At 39.2% G+C, this 21,389-nt stretch overlaps 1 protein-coding gene across 4 annotated transcripts in view; it reads left to right on the forward strand.

Annotated features, from left to right (window-relative positions):
* The window catches only part of ACTN1 (actinin alpha 1), a 225,925-nt gene that overhangs the window by 190,893 nt on the left and 13,643 nt on the right, over positions 1–21,389 (forward strand). For 2 of the 4 annotated variants that reach the window (XM_082275538.1, XM_082275540.1), the window contains 6 exons: positions 4,009–4,149; positions 8,472–8,654; positions 10,385–10,519; positions 13,061–13,240; positions 14,345–14,491; positions 20,104–20,184. In XM_082275538.1, coding sequence (XP_082131664.1) covers positions 4,009–4,149; positions 8,472–8,654; positions 10,385–10,519; positions 13,061–13,240; positions 14,345–14,491; positions 20,104–20,184 — 867 coding nt within the window. Of the gene's footprint in view, positions 1–4,008; positions 4,150–8,471; positions 8,655–10,384; positions 10,520–13,060; positions 13,241–14,344; positions 14,492–20,103; positions 20,185–20,568; positions 20,635–21,389 lie in introns of all 4 variants that reach the window. The other 2 variants (XM_082275537.1, XM_082275539.1) reach the window with 2 other exon arrangements.

A 21,389-nucleotide genomic window follows, 5' to 3' on the forward strand; every position in this document is an offset into this window, starting at 1 on the left:
ATTAGTTTAATGCGCACAGAAGTTTTGGCATAGCATGCATTAAGGTAAAAAAAAAAGACCTTCAGGTTTTAGAACCACTTTGATATGTACAGTCTGGAGGAAAAAAAGGAAAGGGGAGATATGACTGAAACCTTTAAATACATCAAGGGGGTAAATAAGGTTCAGGAGGGCAGTATTTTCAATATAAAGCCAATATCAAGAACACAGGACTTCAAACTAGCAGAAGAGATTTTTGAAACTAATCCTAGAAAGTATTATTTTACTGAAAGGGTGGTTATGCTTGCAGTAGACTTCCAGCATAGGTATTGAGTCAGACAACAGTAAGTGGACATACTTGGGACAAACCGAAATCTGTACTCACAAAAAACTAAAAAAAAAAAAAAAAAAAAAAAAAAGGGCAGACTTGATGAACCACTTGCTCTTTTTTGTCTTTTTTTTTTCGGCCACTACTTTTCTATTTTTCTGTGTTTTATCCCCTTCAGAAATGCTGCGAATACAGAAAATATGCTTGACGATCTGTCAGAAATCCAGTGAGCACCTAACTTCCTGTACTTTAAATAAATCCACCCTTGCAGTGCAGGGGAGGGGCACTGCGAGTACTGTATGTCTAGGGGGTACATAAATAAGGTGTAAATACTTACCTTATTTCTTGCTCTAGCAGGCTCCCTTCAAGGGCACAACCATTCCAATTAGGCCGACCATACATGGATCTAAATTCGGCCATTTCAGCAGGGACTTGCCGAATTTCAAACCATGTATGGGAAGGCTGATTGTACTCGAGTCGATCCATCGATTGACTTAGGTACAACCAGCCTGTTACATTTTTCTGCATATGATTACTGCCAGCAGCTATAGCCACTAGCAGTAACCATTGTATTCTGCTGGCCGGGAAGGCTCCCCGCACCCCCAGTTAGCAGAATACAACAGCGCTAGAGGAGGCATTCCCTCATCAACACTGAATGTGTCGATGGAGAAATCGAGCGATTTTCTTTCCACCCATCTATGGTGGAAGGAAAAAAAATAGCATAACCTATGGCCTGCCTTAACCTGTACACTCCAGCCTTTATGCACAATACAAGAATAATGTCCCTGTATTATACTTCATGGCACCAGGGCTCCACCCACAGACTTGTGCTACTGGCAGAGCAGGAAAACGCCAGACCTGGACACGGGGGGGGGGGGGGGGGGTGTATGGTAAATACTACAGCCTGTACTTTAACCCTCTCAACTTTAACGAGGCAAAATGTGTGTATATTGCACAGATTTACTAAATTATTTTTCAGATTTTGCCCATAAAGAAATTGGGTAGACCTCAAGGGTGTTTTGCTTCTACAGCATAAAAAGGCAGTTCCAGGTGGGGATATTTATAAACCCTTAGCAGCATTTGTGCATTTCTCCCTTCTAGTGCCTATGGGCAATCATTATCATGCTACATTACTTATAAAGTACTGACTGTTTCTTCATATAGAAAGCCATGAGTTTTCAGTGCTAAAAGTAAACGTATGCCTAGATAAAATGGGATCTCTGTGTACATTGGTTGAGCCAGATGGACTTGTCTTTTTTCAACCTGACTAACTATGTAACAAGGGAGCTGACTCGCCTGCAAGTGTGATTGCTTTATATGAATGTGTTTATTCAGCCTTTTGTCTTTTATATCAGTTTTGTATTTATTCTGTGGTGCTTTCAGTATTTTGTGGGGATAATAAATATTTCTGTAGACTTTATCCATGGGGTGCCATTGTTCGCAGTGTGTTTTGATTTCAGCTTAGCTTCATTTGAAAAGGCTTCTGCCTGCCTGTTTTGTAATAAAATTTATATTCCAGTGACAGATTACCCTTTTAGCGCTTGGCAGGACAATTTATCAAAGTAGGTGTAGAGGAAGGGAGAGGGATAAGAGTGCATGCTCCTCAGAGACCTGCCTTTTAGTATGTTCTAATAGGTCTAGATTTTTAAGGTTGTTGCTTTTTTTGTGGGTGTAGGAACACGTATGTTATGTGTCCGTATCCTTTTTGTTGTTGCTTTTCATTTAATTTTTGAGTGGTAAGAACTACTCAAAACCTCTCTGACACCAATGATAGTTTAACACTTGAGGGGATGACAATTTCTACATTTAAATTTACCCATACACATGAGATCAGAAATGGCAATCGCACACAATTACATCTTCCATGTTTACGATAATAGAGAACAACATTGAAGTATTGATGGTTGATCACTGTCAGGTTCAGGGTCTCCTCAGCCTTTTCTCAGAGAGCACACTTTCCTAAATTTTTAATTTCCAAAGATTTTTATTATTATGATTATTAAGTATTACAAATAAGTACAAAAGCCATTGTGAAAACATGTGGCAAGGGAGGAATATCAATCCACCTCCTGATGCATTCTAGCATACATAGGAATAGTGAACAAAGTGGAAACATTGTGGTATCCAATGATTACACAGCCATCTGTAATACAATGCAGTTATCTGCAAGAAGTAACTCAACAGGAGAATACAACCCAAGCAAATATATTTTCTACCTTACCATTGAAAACTCAGCTATGGAGAGGTTATAAAATGAAACCAACAAATATCAACCTTATGTCAGCCCTAGCCCCCTCTACGCAAAAGAAAAGCGGGACAAATCCACAACCCCCTGCTGAGAAAGTCACTTGTAGTGTACACCACGTTTGCCGTGTTGGCTAACAATCTTCTCCTATTGCACACCAGACAACAAATGTCAGCCTATGTACAACATATGGAATTCAGAACGGAGAAACTAACACAGAAAAAGGTTAGTGTAACAGGCAGGAGGAAAGAGAAAGAAGTGCACACTCTGCAGTCAGATTCTAGTAAAATTATTAATCTCCAGGGGAACCTGAAAGGTACTTGATCCACCGATCCCAAGTTTTCTCAAAAATTGACAGTTTTTCATGTAGGATTGCCGACAGGCGTTTATTTGTAATGATCCAAGTCATCTTGGACCTTAAAAGAGAAAATGGGATCATAGGGGACTTCCAGGATCTTGCAACTGAAATTCTGGCTGCTTTTAAAAATGAAAGTTATTAAACGTTTCACATGTCTCCGTTTCCCCTTCACCGGTCATCCCAGAATGTCCTGCTGTGGATTTTTAATGAGGTTCACCTGAGTAAGGAAATAAACAAAATTATACATGCAGATCCAAAACCGCTTAAGTTTTGGGCACGACCACTATGTCTCCACACCGTACCCTCCTGACTACAGCCCCTGGAACACAGTGGAGAGCCTCCCAAAACACAGGACGATATCCTTACCGCTACCATTTACCATCTTAGGAAGACCTTATAATTTGCCTCAAAGAGGTGTTTATGATTTAGAATTGTACTGAGCTAGTTTGCCCCATTCCTCTACTCCCATTGTCTCACCCAGATCTTGTTCCCATTTCTCCATATAAGATAACTTGAATGAACCAAAATGTAATATAATACATATCTTTGAAATGTGCCCGATATGTTTGTCAAAATTCCTGCATAAGTATTCCATCAAAGTGGAAGAGGTCAAGTCCCTAGTGTGTTTTAAAGAGGCTCGAAAATGCACTGAGAGTTTAGAAACACTTCAGTAGTTAGAGGCTGATGCTGGTCTAATATAAATTGTTTTGACAAAGCACCCCTGTGGCTGCACAAATCTGCAATGCGAGGGAAGCCCTTATCGGTCCACCAAGTAAAAGTGTGAGGGTTGATACCCAGGGTGACGGCTGGGTTGCTCAACAGTGGGGCCAGAGTAGACTTTCCTAAAATTTTGTGGACATTTTCCACCTTTAAACACTAATTTATATGATACATACTTGGATCAATATTTTCTTCCATTAGGATAAGTGGATAGGGAGGACACAATTCACCATAGCAGTTTCCTTGTAGATAATGTGAGCTACATTTTGATTTTCTAAGATACCAAATAACCAGAACATAAGATCAGTAGGAATGGTCTTGTATGTCTGCAAGCTGAATGATTTCTTTATATAACTGTTTTGCTGTTTGTTAATCTTTTAGAGAACCGAAAAGTTGCTGGAAACAATTGACCAGCTTTATCTAGAATACGCCAAGAGAGCTGCACCATTCAACAACTGGATGGAAGGCGCCATGGAAGACCTGCAGGACACTTTCATTGTTCATACCATTGAAGAGATCCAGGTACCCTTATCACTTTCCCAAATTTAAATGTGAATGAGCCAGTGTACTGGATTAGGGCAGATGTGGATAAAGGATGTAGCACGAATATGCATAGCCTTTAAAGTTTGCATTTACCCAAAACTGACATTTAGTTGTACATGGGTAATGCTGGGCTGAATCTGTAATTCATATACCTCTTAGGCAATTCAGCATTAAGATCTTCATCTTCCCTCATGGAGTATGATTTTCCAAAACCGTTTTCAGATATGTGGTCTCAAGCTTGAAGAACTTTGAAACGGGAGAGGGGTTTAGGGAATGAGGCACTCCAAATTGCTTGCACAATAACAGGAGGATACTTTTCTCTAGGCTCACACTCCAAAATTCTGCTGAAGACTGGGGGAAGCTGTCTCAGTCCAGGCTCTCTCTGTCACCATAAATTATTTAGGCTGGTCACTTAAACCTCCCTGCCTGCACAGGTATTCTAGAAACATCTTCCAGAGGGAGGGGGAAGCAATCAAACTCACAACCTCTGAAACCCTGAACAGACCAGAACAATCACTTCTCCCTTGACTACAGAAGGAGCCAAAAACTAAATTCGCCTAGCATCCTATGCTAGGAGTGTGCTGCTCTCTCAAACATATATTTTCTATTATGTAAACCTACATCCAATGTAGCCGATTTTACACACTTGGAATGTGCTTGTTTGCCATTAATGCAGCTAATTTCATAAGACACACTTCCATCTTCAGGCACCAATACCCGAGTAGAAATATTTGCACAGTTCAAATTATACTTTACAGTAATTGGCAATTTGCGTATGATACATCAGTGGATATGGAATGATTTTAGGGGGGGACTAGTAAAGTGGTACTTAAGTCTAAGGGCTGGTTCACACCAGATGCAGTCCACTACGTTTTTAATTTGCAATAAAAATGCATGTACAGTGTTTTTCTGTATTCCAATGGTCCTAGATTACACCAGGGTGGTGCGTTCCAGTGCACTCAACAAAAGTAGAATAATGCTGTATTTTTTCTGTATGGAACACATCTGGAATGTGGCAAAACGCACCAGACCACATCAAAAATGCACATGTCTAGAAACTCATCCAGGATGCAGAAATTGTGATGTGAGCCTGCCCTAAAGGTTTTTTACCTTGATGCATTTTCTGCATGAAAGAGGTTCTAAACTATAAATGATTTTTAACCTCAGTGCATTCCCTGCATTAGGGAAAAAATGACAACGAACTGCCTTTCTCAAATATATTTGAGCCTTTAAAAAAAAAAAAAAAAAAAAGCCTTTAATATCACTTAAGGTAATAAATGACACACTGCCTGTCTTACCCACCCTCATCCCAAAACCAGTCTCCTGTCAATCATTATTATTACTTTAAAGATAAGCCCAACTCCGAAATAAAATTTGAGTTTTGCTTTGTTGCAGGCAAGATACATTTTATGCTAATTTTTTGCATCTTTCACATACTATTGTAGTGAGCTGTACCCATCTCAGATTCCAGTTAATACCAAATTCAGCAGCCATTGCAAAGCCAAATGAACTCTAGGTATGCTTTTTTTGTACAGTTACATTGGTTCAGCTTGGACCAATATAGGTATGTCTATCTCACACCTGAATGATCGCCGCAGAAGCTGCAAATTACTGTACTAGTTGCCGCTACTACAGTGATAGCAGCAATATTCTGATTCCTGTACAAGCAGCTTCCCTTTTGCATAGTAACCAAACGGGGGGGTTACTCGCTTGGCACCACCACCATTCACAGAATGGCTTATATCTTTTTAATGAATGCACAGCGTTCTCTGGATGAAGTGGGGCAGTGATGTCACAATCTTCACCTCCAATCAGAGAATGCCTTGTAATCATTGAAGAAATTACAAGGCATTTTGAGAATCTCCGCAGTGCAGAGCAAACATACAAAACCCTCTTTTGTTAATATGCAAAAGGAAAGCCGCTCGACACAAATGACCCAGAATATCCTTGCTAGAACCGTAGTAGCGCCGACATCTACAGTGATTTGCAGCGTGTACATTGTACTTGCATTGGTCCAAGCGGGACCAATGTAGCTATGCAATCAAAGCATTCATCTTTAATGTCCCCCCATCCCCATCAAATGGACTGTTCATAATGTAGAATAAACAAATATAGGACGTAGATAAAAAAGGCGCTGGTGATCTTTTATATTACTGGAATAAAACTTTTTCAGGGTATCACGTGTATTAAGTTTTATATATTAATAGTGTTAAGAATTCCTAATACTGAATAAATTAATATAGTTGGAGATTATAAATATATTTCAAAGTGCACAACTCAAAATTAAGAATAAGAATTATTCCTATTGCATAATACTAGATAAATATATAAATAAATAAATATAATATACGTGCGACAAGCAAATCAAATATATAAATATATATATAATATTCCGTGCAACAAGCAAAAAAAGTGGTTAATAGTGCGTGCATAAATTAAAACACATCAAATATAAATGGAAATAGTCGTGCTCTCCAGTGAAGTGCTATAAAATAATTGTATATATAGCAAGTGTCTCTGCAATTCGTGCAACAAGATATGCTCCTTAAAGTGCTTCAGGTGGTGGGGTGTGACACACGTGGTCTCTTACCAGCTTCCAATGAGTGGCAATGACCCCCAACGCCTGTGATCCCTTTAAATGGGTGGATCAGACCTCTCCTCGATATCTTTTGGGTTGGATATCTGCTCCTACATTAAGCGTGTATGGACCATATAGTCCGCATAAAGATAAACAAAAAAAGCCTCCAATAGTGAAATATTGTATGCTTTATTCTAAAAGTACTAAAAAGGTTTACAGTTGGTCCCTTACTATTAGTTGTGCCCTCCTGGCACTGGGCAATTCGGCAGTACACAAATATATGAGTAGTGGGGAATCGTATCCGAGGATCTGCAGCTTCCTCTTATCCTTCCTCTCACTGTACTGTGTGCGGCGGTCGGCGAGCGTCCCTGCCTCTGCTACAAATGCCTGTGTGTCTGCTTCCGGGTTTGTCAATGACCACAATGCATTTCGCAACTGTGCGTCATCAGACCGCCTGATGACGCACAGTTGCGAAATGCATTGTGGTCATTGACAAACCCGGAAGCAGACACACAGGCATTTGTAGCAGAGGCAGGGACGCTCACCGACCGCCGCACACAGTACAGTGAGAGGAAGGATAAGAGGAAGCTGCAGATCCTCGGATACGATTCCCCACTACTCATATATTTGTGTACTGCCGAATTGCCCAGTGCCAGGAGGGCACAACTAATAGTAAGGGACCAACTGTAAACCTTTTTAGTACTTTTAGAATAAAGCATACAATATTTCACTATTGGAGGCTTTTTTTGTTTATCTTTATGCGGACTATATGGTCCATACACGCTTAATGTAGGAGCAGATATCCAACCCAAAAGATATCGAGGAGAGGTCTGATCCACCCATTTAAAGGGATCACAGGCGTTGGGGGTCATTGCGACTCATTGGAAGCTGGTAAGAGGCCACGTGTGTCACACCCCACCACCTGAAGCACTTTAAGGAGCATATCTTGTTGCACGAATTGCAGAGACACTTGCTATATATACAATTATTTTATAGCACTTCACTGGAGAGCACGACTATTTCCATTTATATTTGATGTGTTTTAATTTATGCACGCACTATTAAGCACTTTTTTTGCTTGTTGCACGGAATATTATATATATATTTATATATTTGATTTGCTTGTCGCACGTATATTATATTTATTTATTTATATATTTATCTAGTATTATGCAATAGGAATAATTCTTATTCTTAATTTTGAGTTGTGCACTTTGAAATATATTTATAATCTCCAACTATATTAATTTATTCAGTATTAGGAATTCTTAACACTATTAATATATAACTTAATACACGTGATACCCTGAAAAAGTTTTATTCCAGTAATATAAAAGATCACCAGCGCCTTTTTTATCTACGTCCTATATTTTATATTGTTTTCACAATTAAAAGGGCAGCAGGTTCAGATATATCTTTAAAAAGGGCCAGGCGCCTTCCTATAATTTGCTACTAGAATAAACAAATAACTGGTGATTGTGGGTTCCCCTTTTAGATTTGGCACATCCTCGGAGGAGGATAAATAAGAAGTTTGCTAAATTTTCTTGTTTTATGGATTGTGTATGATAACAGTAGCTGACCGTTATTTTATAGGGGGCATCTATAGTATGCAGGTAACTCATATTGGAGATTCGGATCCATTTGCTCCTGTGTCATGAACCCTCTGAACTGGTAATGGCGGACAATAATACAATGTAATATAAATTAATGCATCTTGTTCTAGGGACTGAGCACAGCGCATGAACAATTCAAAGCGACCTTGCCGGAGGCTGACAAGGAGAGACAAGCAATTCTCGGAATCCATAATGAGGTCACAAAGATTGCCCAGACCTACCATGTCAACATGTCTGGAACCAACCCCTACAGCACTATCTCGCCTCTAGAAATCAACAATAAGTGGGACCACGTGAGTTACATCTACTGACTGGGTCATTGCACATGATGGAAAACTTTGCAAGGCGTAAACAATACATTGAAACAAAAATATAAACAATATTATGTTTTGGTGCCTCGTTTTTAAAGGCGGTAGTAAAGTTAGTAATTTAAAAAAACGCTGACAGGCAGGCTTTTTTTAAATGGCTACCCCCGCCTGTCAGTGGGTAATATGAATTGAGCCACATGTGTGCAGCTCAGACCACATGTACAGGCCGGTTTGCACCTGTGGCAATGGGACTCCCACGCACATGTGCGGGAGCGACATCACCTCGGCCCAGTCAATCAAGCAGCCGAAAATACTCCCCAAGCCAACCCTCTAAAACAGCAATAAAAAAACAATAGAGCAGCGCTTTAATAAAATGCACAAGTGACACAATTCTATCTTAAAAAATTACATCAGACAATATAACACAATAATGTGCAAACCTAACAAACATAAGGCGTTGCAGTGCTCTGGAGATGCTAGTAATCAAGTGTTCAAATACTTTTTCATTTTTTTTGTATCGTTGGCACGTAAGCCCCTCCCACATGCACATCTGCAGGGGATTTGCCTACGTATCCTACCTAGTAGGTAGGCCTATCCCCTGAGGATGTATGCGCACAAAATGCGTTGAAAGGGGCCTTACGTGCTGACGTCACACCGCCGTTTCCAGAACTTGGATCGGCAGCCATCTCTTGAGTCCAGACTGTTTATTTTACCACATGGATGTTTTTATATATTTGTACTAGTGGTTTTAATAATAAAATACTGCAGTATATACTTCATCTCTGGGCTCCGTGGTGTGAACTTTTTTGGTCAAGGAGATTGCTGTCGTGGCTTGAGACTGGAGTGCAGAAGAGAATGGATGGACAAACCGGATTAGCTATTTTATCACGCCTTTGTATTTTAGCCATCTGGTGAGTGCATAAAGGTCTTTACACTTTCTTGTGATAGTTGCTCTATTAAGGGGACATTTTAGAGAAGATTATCTGGACATTTATTTTCATAATAGCACTTTATGATACTTTTTAAATTTTTGTTTGGATTTGGACACTTTTGTTTACTAGCATCTCCTGGGCACTGTAGCACTTTGTTGAGTTTGCACAATAATGTTACTGCATTTTTTGAGTTATAGTGTTTTATGTCATTTTTTTAAAATATAATTGTGTCACTCTCTGCCTTTTTATCTGAAGAGCTGCTCTATTTTTTGTTATTGCTATTTTATAGGGTTTGCTTGTCATCTTTATGTGCTTGCTTACACTCTTTTAGATAAATAAACTTGTGTCTGTTTAAACTCGCCTACCTCCAGGTCTGATCAGGTCCAATTTAAAAAATAGAAAAGGACTATGTCCTTTTCAGTTTTGACAGACTGACTTTGAGGTAGCCTAATGTAAAACAACAGTCTGATTACACCCAGCTGCCCATAGAGCTCAGCGGAGTCTTATCTGTCCCCTACTAATCAGAGCAGGCTCCGCTCAATGTGAAAGGGACCTAAGAAAGGATAGGTCTATATGCAAGTTAACGTTTCCTTCTGAAAATGACAGTTGCCTGTATGCCATTCTGAACCAGTGGGTTCCAAACTTATTAGTTACAGATTGGAAAAAGTAAGGAAATTTTACCTGCACATCACCTTCCTAAATTCCACACTGAAGGCAGTGGTACATGATGGTGTTATGAAGAGTACTATTTTACTAAACAGTTACCTGGTGTGTTTTGTACAGGTCAGACAGCTGGTGCCTCGCAGAGATCAGGCCTTAATGGAGGAACATGCACGACAGCAGCAAAATGAAAGGCTGAGAAAGCAGTTTGCAGCACAAGCCAATGTCATTGGACCATGGATACAAACAAAGATGCAGGTATAAGGGAACATCTATGTCTACATTGTAGCCTTCATTGTTGCATGTGCTCTAGAGAGCAATGTACACACATTCCATAATGACTAATAAATGCACTTATTGTCCTGGAACAGCAGCTTTAGGATGATGAAAGTTGCAATTCTGGTCCGTGACATGTACTTTCGCATTGGTTATATTACTCTGCTTCTTTACATTATTGCTTGTATTTTGCAATCGCTGTACTCTGAAAACTCAATAAAAACTAATGGAAAAAGAAAGGTACAATTCTATAGACGTGGGTTACTGAACATCATTGAACTTTGCTCTGAGTTATCACATATACTTCAATGGGAGGAGCATAACTTGTAGGGCAATAAATGCAGCCTATATATCTTGAGCTTCACGTAATGAGTGCAGATAGATCTTCCCTGACCAAATGGAATTTCAGGAACTGCCTAAAGGCAGACCTAAAATAAGATAGCCATAGAGAGTGGAGTTGAGAGTTCCAGATGATGATGGGAGAAGCTCTGGAAAAGTCCTGAATGCAAGCATGGAGGTGACAAGGTACCTAGAAAGCGGGGGGTTTTGGGAGGAGCAAAGAGGACTGTTTTTGTCATACTTTGAGATAAGGTTAGTGATGCAGCTGGGGGCAGGGTTGTGGATGGCTTTGTAAGTTGCTGTTAATATATGTGTTGCAATATACATGAAATCACATCTGATGGTGAAATAAATCTAAATTGTATGATGCAAAAACGTGCAAGTGAAAAAAGGACCGATGAATGGCCCAATGATTGTGAAAAAGTGGTTAAAAAAACGATAAGTCCACAAAAAGTCCAATAATTTGGATAATCTTCACCCTATGACTCAGATGACGAAAAATTATATTTTGGTGCTGGAAATCAACTCCTAGTAATGATCAAACGTGTTAAGTGACTCCCACCACCATTAAGCTTAACTCCTTACCAGACAATAATAGCGTGAATGCAATTATTATCCAAATATGGCCAGCTAAAAGAGAGAAATCCTCCACCGCACTCCCACTCTGTGTTAATGACACTTATGGGCCTCTTACGAGATGGTATAAATTATGCGCTGGAAAGATCCTCCTGGGTGGATATTCTTTCAGATGGCTGGATATATATGACCAACTCCGCAACAATGTAGGTCCGCTTTTCTTATTTGCTCCACCGGTACCATAGGAGAGATACAAATAAGGCAGACAATGGTGCATTACCCCCGATAATTTATTTGCAATAAGGTAGTACACTTACATACGAATGTTGTTAGGAGACATTGACAGGAGAGCCTGCTAAGAACAACTCTGTCCGGCTGCAGTACGGGCAGTAGGATGACGCAAGTGATGGCGCGACATGTTTCTTCTGACGAGACTTCCACTGAGATAGGAGGGACCTCTTATCTCGGTGGAAGTCTCGTCAGAGGAAACGCGTCAGAGAGGAGGCGTGTTGCTCCGTCACTTGCGTCATCCTACTGTCCGTACTCTCTCCTGTCAATGTCTCCTAACAACATTCGTTTGTAAGTGTACTACCTTATTTCAAATAAATTATCGGGGGTAATGCCCCATTGTCTGCCTAATTTGTATCTCTCCTATGGTACCCGGTGGAGCAAATAAGAAAAGCGGACCTACATTGTTGCGGAGTTGGTTATATATATCCAGCCATCTGAGAGAATATCAACCCAGGAGGATCTTTCCAGCGCATAATTTATACCATCTGGTAAGAGGGCCATAAGTGTCATTAACACAGAGTGGGAGTGTGGTGGAGGATTTCTCTCCTTTAGCTGGCCATATTTGGATAATAATTGCATTCACGCTGTTATTGTCTGGTAAGGAGTTAAGCTTGATGGTGGTGGGAGTCACTTATCAACCCGTTTGATCATCACTAGGAGTTGATTTCCAGCACCAAAATAGAATTGTTCCGTCATCTAAATCACAGGGTGAAGATTATCCAACTTATTGGACTTTTTGTGGACTTACTGTTTTTTTAACCACTTTTTCACAATCATTGGGACATTCATTGGTCCTTTTTTCACTTGTATGTTTTTGCATCATATGATTTACATTTATTTCACCATCAGATGTGATTTCATGTATATTGCAACACATTGTTTTCATTGTGGTAATTCACTTTAGTAGGATACTTCATTCTATTTTGTTTTAGCGCACCTATTTTTTCAACAGACACTGAGCAGTTGGTAACGTGGAGGAGGCCAGCAGCAGCATTCAGGATACTGGAAGGGGGGATAGCAAAGTAGGCGAGGGAGTTTCTGTATGTGAATAGAAGGGGGAGAATTAATATCTAAAATATACTAGGGAATAATGTACAAGCTTTATCCGTAAACAGTATTCTGTAAAGGACTACCTGGGTGTAAAGATTTTCAGAGCTTCAAATCAATGCTGCAATAAAGAATGTATTAAATGTTTTTATTCTAATTGCTGGGGGACCTTAGATTTTACCTGGTTGGTCCTTAAAATGAAGTTGGCTCATATAAATATAATATTCAACCTTAGCTCATTTATGGTGCTTTATATCATGTTTTTTGCAGGAGATTGGCCGCATTTCTATAGAAATGCATGGAACATTAGAAGACCAAATAAACCATTTGCGGCAATACGAGAAAAACATTGTGAACTACAAACCAAAGATTGACCAGCTAGAGGGTGATCACCAACTGATTCAGGAAGCACTTATATTTGACAACAAGCACACCAATTATACAATGGAGGTAAGTGTAACTTTAGTTACAGCAAGTAATGAAGTACACAGTTTGTGTGGTTCACAAATTGTCAAGGCTACATTTATTACTAGAACCCCCTAATCATGCAACATTTTGCCATTATATCTTTCAATAAATTAAATTACTTGTTGATATATATTTTATTTGAATGTACTTTAATCTTGAACACCATGCATATTTAAAAATCACAGTTTAATTGAAGTGTGTGTGTGTATATAGTTATACGCGTGTGTGTGTATATATATATATATATATATATAATATATAATTTTATATATATATATATATAATTTTATTATATATATATATATATATATATATATATATATATATATATATATATATATATATATATATATATATATATATATATATATATATATATATATATGTGTGTGTGTGTGTGTATATATATATATATTTATATTTTTTTTTTTACAAACAACTAAGTTGCTAAATCTTCATAGTACTCATAGGTTCACTGCAAATGCATGTATACAGCGTTGATGTCAGATTTTTTTTTTTGTGCTGGCAGGGGAGCCCGCTGGCTGAACAAAACTGAACTGAAAATAATTTGCCAAGTAATATAATTCACATATATGTATTTCAGTTCTTTACTTAGCTTTTACTGTTATGGCCCCTACACACCATCCGAAAATTGGACGAAAGATCGTCTGTTTGTTTGTTTTTCTTTGCATGCCAGTCGCATTTAGAAAAGAAGAGTTTAATAAAGTTACAAAAATTCTCACACAGAATAAAAAATTGTAAGTGATGTAATGTGTTGTAATGTGTTTTTTTCGTCCGAAGTTTGGATCGTGTGTACTGGCCATTGTAGTGTTAATGTATTGATGAATACCTAACAAGCAATGGGGCTGCTACATCTTTCAATTTCAGTTTGTATTTCTGGATTTCATTTGATATTTTGACTATCCTCATTAAAGGGAATCTTTTGGCCAACATGAGAAAACTGTTGTAACGGACTTTTTTATCCATTGGTACCTGTGGAAATGTTTCCCTTTGCAGTCTTTATAGTTTTTAAATGCAACTCCTACAGAACACTTTTTACAGTACAACTTATTTCAATTATTACAGCACATCCGCGTGGGATGGGAGCAGCTCCTTACCACTATCGCCAGGACTATCAATGAGGTAGAAAACCAGATCCTCACCCGAGATGCCAAAGGCATCAGCCAAGAACAAATGAACGAGTTCAGGAATTCCTTCAACCACTTTGACAGGGTAAGCTGTATGTGCCTGGACTAAAGTGTTTGTATGTATGGATTTATGATAAGAGCTACCCAAAACTAATATTTCAGCTTTTAAAACATGCTGAAGAGTTAATTGCCTATATTCCCAGAGACTGCAGTAGCGAGATTTCTGGATGTTTATTTCATATTTTAGTACAATAGGATACATTAGTACACCCATATTTGTAATAGGAATTCTAGCCAGAGAGTTTCACAGCTAAAGTCCCCCAGAGATATCAGATCCAAGTGGGTGACTCTGCCCACCAAATTCTATTTGGGAGATTTCACAGTTGGGTGAACGACCCTTATCGGGGTAACGTGTTTTTCCTACCTAAACGCTCATGGTTAAGGGCACTGTTATTAGTACTTAAGTCTAGGGTAAGAAAACATACAGTCACCAATTTTTATTTTATTTTTTTTTTCTGTACATGTTTTTAGTTTTTTTTCAACATTATGACTGATATAATTTATGGGATAGAAGTACTTCTTTAGAGTTCTCTTTTAGCTTTACAAACCCCCTAGCACCCCTCTAAAGTCGCATACATCCCGCACTGCAAACTCTTCTGGCCAGGCAATTATGCAGGATTTAGAAATTTTACAAGCAGACCTGAACAAAATAATGGGGTGGGCAACTACATGGCAGATGAGGTTTAATGTTGAAAAATGTAAGGTAATGCACTTGGGCATCAGAAACACGAAAGCAAGCTACTCACTAGGGGGGAAACCTCTGGGTGAATCTCAGATGGAAAAGGACCTGGGGGTACTAGTAGACAACTTTCATTGCTTGCTTTGTAATACCAATAGCATTGCAGGAGTCCAGGGTAGAGCTCCACAATCTGGGATACAGACAACAAGAGAAACCTAAGAGTAAATCTAGGCCTTCCCTATCCTCATGCTAAAGCTGGCCATAGATGATTTCTTTTTTTTTGCAGCCCACTGGCTGAACGAAAAAAGGAAAATAAACAGATTCCTCTATCCACACAATAAAGGTGGATGGAGGAGTCTTCCTGACTGGGACTATGATTTAACAGTGGATCTCTCCGCTGTCAGTATACACTGATCAGCGGCTGCAGCTGGCTCCTGGCAAAAAAAATTTCCAACAAGCCCATTCAACAGAAGTCGATCTAATGATCAGCTTCTGTCGAACAGGCATGGCCACACATGGATCGATATTTGTCTGGTCCCCGCTGAACAATCTGAATTTCGATCCATTTATGGCCAACTTAACATATTTTCAAAATCTAAAGTTTTTGGATGAAGTTTAATTCAGAACCACCCAACCTAATGATAAACATGTATTTAGGGTGGCATGCAGTGTTTATTGCAAGGATGACACATACAGAAAGATTGTCAGTAAATATCACTGAATCATGTGACTGTATGTATGGATGTACTATAATGATAGTAAATAAAAATCAACATAACTTGCTCACATTATACATTAGATAAATTGACCTATTATGTCTAAATATAAAGGTTGCACTGTCTAGACTGTGGCTGTGCGGGAGTAGCGTGCATGTGCTAATGTAAAGCTCACTGGTATACGAGTGTGTAGATCACACTAATTAATTATGCATGAACCAAGATCAATAAATTACTATACACAATAAACATGCATGTCTTTATGCTTTGCTTCTGCTACTACACAAGTCTCACATCCGCTGTTATGTGTTTTATACAATTTGTTGATATTTCAAAATACAGAAATACTCTTATGCTGGCCATACACTAGCCGAAAAATAGTTCGAAAATCTGCCATTTGGTCCATTCGTTCATTTTTCGTCCAGTTAATGGGCACAAATAGAAAATCAGTTTTAACTTTTCAGAGCTGAAAAATTGAAGGAACAGTTTGGAAAGTTCTGCAAAAACGAACACTAAATTAAAAGGTGATGTGTTTCTCACCCGAACTGTTTGCACTAGGCATATGTGACAAAATTAATGAAAAACAGATTCATTTATGTCCATTGAATGATTGATTTATCGATCAAAATTCGGTCATTACATGTTGGCACGATCGTCTGCTCTCACGGCCGAGTGTTCATTTTTGAAAAGGAGTTTGAATGATTTTTCGTACAGTGTATGGCCAGCATTACTCCTATTTAAAGCGTATCTAAACCCAAATGCTAACAATTAATATATTCCTGCTTGGCAATCCTTAAATAATGTGGTGGCTGCATTGTTTTACGTTTTTTCCCCTTTATTGTAATGTGATGATCCAGCCATTAAGTCTGGTATCTCTCAACTTTTTTTTTTACCAGACCAAGCTTTACTAGCAAATATGGCATTTAGGGGGTTAAGACAAAGCATTTAACACTAACAGGGGTGCTTACAATGGTCAGCTTTTATTAATTTATGTAAAACCTTTATCCCAAAAAGAACAAAAAATCTGAAACTGTTTATTAGGTGTAAGCTGGCGTTTGGCTTTAATTTATTAGTCACTTATGTAAAGCCCATCTAAATCTAGTAGTCAGTCTAACACTACCCTCTCCAGATAATGCTGCTGTCCAAGGGTGTCTCCATTGCTCCACCATAGATAGATAGAGGTACCACCCTAAAAGAGGTAGTGTGTTACTGGCCAGGCCACCTGGTGAAAAATAAAGGAACAAAAGCCTATAAACAGAAAACTAAAACAGCCACTGCATCTAAGGATTGGTAAGCTGCAATGTTTTAAATGTTTTTGAGTTGAGATACACTTTAAAATCTAGTGCTATTGGTAACTGAATATTAATAGGATATTGTTAATAATAAAAACGTGCAAACAGCTGTGTAGCATGAGGGTTCTTTCAATTGGATATCATTTGAATGGAAGATTTAGGCAGGTCCTCACATTTCAATAAAATAAGCACACCGTCAGCGCTCAAGTTTTGAAGGAGACAAATAGAGATAATCTCCTATAATTTTGTTCTTAAAATGTAACTTTACCTGAAAAGGAAAGTTCTGATCATCCTCCTCCCTCTCATCATTGTGAGTTTTATTTTATTTTTTCTGGGAGCGGGTACCTATTTCTCACAAGTATCCACTCCCACTTCCGCACTGCTTCCCCTCCGTCTGCAATCTCCTGGAACATGTCACATGTTCCAGGAGACTGTGGAACCATTAAGTAAACGCAGCACATTTTGAACGTGCATAGTGGGAAGCCAGCTATGAAACATCAAGAAGTCACAGCAAGCTTTCCACAAGCAAGATGGTGGCATCAGGGAACCAAAGACTGGCAAAGAACCATCCCCGAGTGATGACAGCGCTGGATTCCTGGGCTGGTAAGTGTCTGCATATTAAAAGTCAGCAGCTACAGTATTTGTAGCTGTTAACTTTAATTTATTTACAACTGACCGGAGCTTCTCTTTTAACCACTTGCCGACTGCCGCACGACTATTTACGTCGGCAGTCAACCCCTCACAGGCAGAGCGACGTAGGTCTACGTCGCTAGTCTGTAAGGGTGTGGGGAGCGATTGCGCGCCGCCGGAGGCGCGCTCCCACTCGGTCACGGACCCCCCCGCGTGTGTGCCCGGCGGACCCGATGTCCCCAGGGCACTCGCGATCGTCCGTGACAGCGGGAGAAAGGCAGGCGGCTAATGTAAACACAACCGCCTGTCAGTTCTCCCTGTGTAAGAATGATGATCAAACAGTTCTGCTATGTAGGACCGTTGATCACTGTTCTTACACACACAGCCACAGCCAATCACAGTTAGAAGCACGCCCCTAGGACACACTTAACCCCTCCCTCTCCAATACAGTTAACTCCTTCACTGCCAGTGTCATTTTTACAGTAACAGTGCATATATATATATAGCACTGATTACTGAAGTAATGTCACTGGTAACCCCAAAAGTGTAAAAAATGTCAGTCAAGGGTCCGATCTGTCCGCCCCAATGTCGCAGTCCTGCAAAAAAAATCGCAGATCGCTGCCATTACGCGTTAAAAAAAAAAAAAAAAATGACAAAAATCTTTCCCTTTGTTAGTATACGCAATAACTTTATCAAGATTGCGCTTTTTGCGTTTTTTTTTTTTTTTTTAAACCAAACATATGGTAAAAAAATTGGCCTAAAATGTTAAATTTTGATTTTTACATTTTTTTGGGGAATTTCATATAAAAAAAAATGTGAAAAATATTGTTATTTTTGCAAAATTGACGCTCTTTTTTTTGTTTATAGCGCATGATCAAAAAATCGCACAGGTGATCAAATACCACCAAAAGAAAGCTCTGTTTGTGGGAAAAAAAGGACGCCAAATTAGTTTTGGTACAGCGTCGCACGACCGCGCAATTGTCCGTTAAAGTCACGCAGTGCTGAATCGCAAAATAGGCCCTGGTCAGGAAGGGGGTAAAATCTTCCGGGGCTTAAGTGGTTAATGGTTTTGCAGCTCTCCTATGACTGGGGACATTTTCAAAACTAAAAACACAGATTGTGCATGGGCATAGTGCAATTATGCATATTATCATATCCTAGGTTCAAAGTCTCTTCACATCCTAAGAGACTGGATATATGATAAGAAGACCACTTAAGCACCTACAGCAGCATGTAGCGGGTGCAAGTCTGCTAGAGCTGACCTGCTTACATGCATGCTTGCCTTTAAATACTTTCAATCAAGGAAGTGAACTCAAAGACCCTCCCTCTGTGCTAATGAGGGGCTTTGCTTAGGACTATAGCCTGGCAAAAAAAAAAGTAGACCAACAAATGGTAATGGTAGTAATGATAAAAATGATGCACTAGACAAAAACACAAAACAACTTAATGGACTTAATCCACTAAATCAACTGTCCGTTTTCATCCGATCCCATCTGATCTGATCCGCTGGACAGATGGAAAATAGGGTTTCCATCCGGACATGTCTCCGCTGATATCCAATGCCCCATAGAGATACATGGGGCATCCGTTCAGATCCGCCAAAAAAACGGACAGGTGGATCTGAATGAAACCTGAATGGACCTGTGTGAAAGGGGCCTTAAGAAGAGTGGACCAAATTACCTGTTGGCAGGTGCATTGAGCTATGGAAATTGCTTGTTTGCACTGATAGCCCCTTAAGGTTGTACAATAAAATATCGGGTTAAGGGTTTCTTCATTTTTGTCCATACCATTTTCGTTTTTTTTTTTTTTTTGGTGCAAAATATATTTAGTTAAATCACAAGTCAAAAGCAAAGTCTGATTTTTGTTAAAAATGTTGTAAACCATGATGCCATTTGATTTGGACAGATTCAAGTTATTTTGTGGGTTCTTCTATGTTTGTGGAAGGGCACCAACAAATTTGTCCACGTTTGTACATACATGAGGCACTCGAGCATGAGTGAACAACACCTGTGTGTTTTTCTAGAAACATTTCCAATTATGTTGCAGGTGAATATCTTGTTTATTGAAAGGTGAATGCTGAAGTTAGGATTGAGGGGTTCTTCTATGTGCACAAGCTCTAAATCATCCACTGTTAAATTCATCCTTGTCACAAATATTAATTCTAACTATGTTCTTTTTGTTCCCTCCACCCCGTGCATGTCCTTTCCCGCTTCATCTGCATGACCCTTTATTCACAATCCAACCCTCTATGCTCTCACCCTATCACCCACCCTTGGCATGGCATGTCCCGGACACCTGAACGCTCACTTGCTGTCACAAGGATCACAACGGCACACTTGGCCCAGAGGAATTTAAGGCCTGCCTCATCAGCTTGGGTTACGATATTGGCAACGACGCTCAGGTACTGAAAATCAGAGTTGATAAGTTGAGCCGGGTATTTCATTTTAACGTGACTCTTGGTTTCCCAGGCATTGTGAACAGATGTTTTTGTACATCATACTGAGAAGGAATAATTTCTTTTTCTCCTTATTTCCTTGATGTTGAATACTTTTCTATTGTCTACCCTGTTCTTTTCTCCTTGAATCTGTTCTACATTTTCTTTTAAATATCTTCCAAACCTCTGCTTCTGTGAAACCTCTATTAACATATTTCTTATGTGTTTACAATTTTCCTAACACAATCTTTATATACCTCCTACTGCTGCTTTACTTTCCTTTTACTGTCCTCTTTCTTCTCTTTACTGCCCGTTTCTGTTCTCTGCTCTCCACCACTGGTCCTCCTGCAGAAGAAGATTGGTATGCTGGACAGTGATGATTTCCGAGCCTGCCTTATCTCCATGGGTTACAATATGGTAATGTAAAATGCCTGCTTGCATTGTGTGATGTTGTAAGAACATAAATACTCTGTAGCACAAAAATCATACTTTAGATAAAATAATCCTTTATAAAGGCTCCTGGTTTCTTGTGTGTCTGGGAGGGATTGCCCCTGAAACTGCTTCAGGCTGACATAAGTCCTGTCCTTAAAATATATGTAAACCCTAACTAAAACTCTCTATTTTGCTCCTTTTTGGTCTGTTAAATATTCAACCAAAAGTTTTTTTTTTGTTATGTCGAAGTGCAAAAAATATACCAAATGATCCTGCCAGAAATGCTAACTTCCAGAACAGTCTGCAGCACTATCCCAAGCAGCCTTATCAGCCTTCACAGGTTACCTCTGTGAGCTGCAGAACCCCTCCTGCTATCTCAATGCATTCCTAAACTGACCCAACAACTTCAATTTCCTGTCATAGGGCTGTGAAAGGAGTCCTGATAATTGCATCATAAAGGAGTTGTCAAGGAACAACTTTCACCTAACTCAAAAACAGCTGAGCTAGGGAAGTAAGATTTGGCACTGGATTGGAGAATCATTAAATATATAAAACGGGACCCTTCCAGAGCTGCATTGCTCATGTTGCATGTAACTAATCAACAGAAAATAGTAATTACTATTGATTAGTATACACTTGGGGCATAATAGATAACCTGCAACTAGGCCACGGTCATGTTACCTTGCAAAGTATGGTTCTGTCCAACATTTTTACTGGATTATAGGTGCAGGTTAGTTAAA

Source organism: Pelophylax lessonae (genome assembly GCF_965119305.1).
Source record: "Pelophylax lessonae genome assembly, chromosome: 13".
In the NCBI taxonomy this organism is placed as follows: domain Eukaryota; kingdom Metazoa; phylum Chordata; class Amphibia; order Anura; family Ranidae; genus Pelophylax; species Pelophylax lessonae.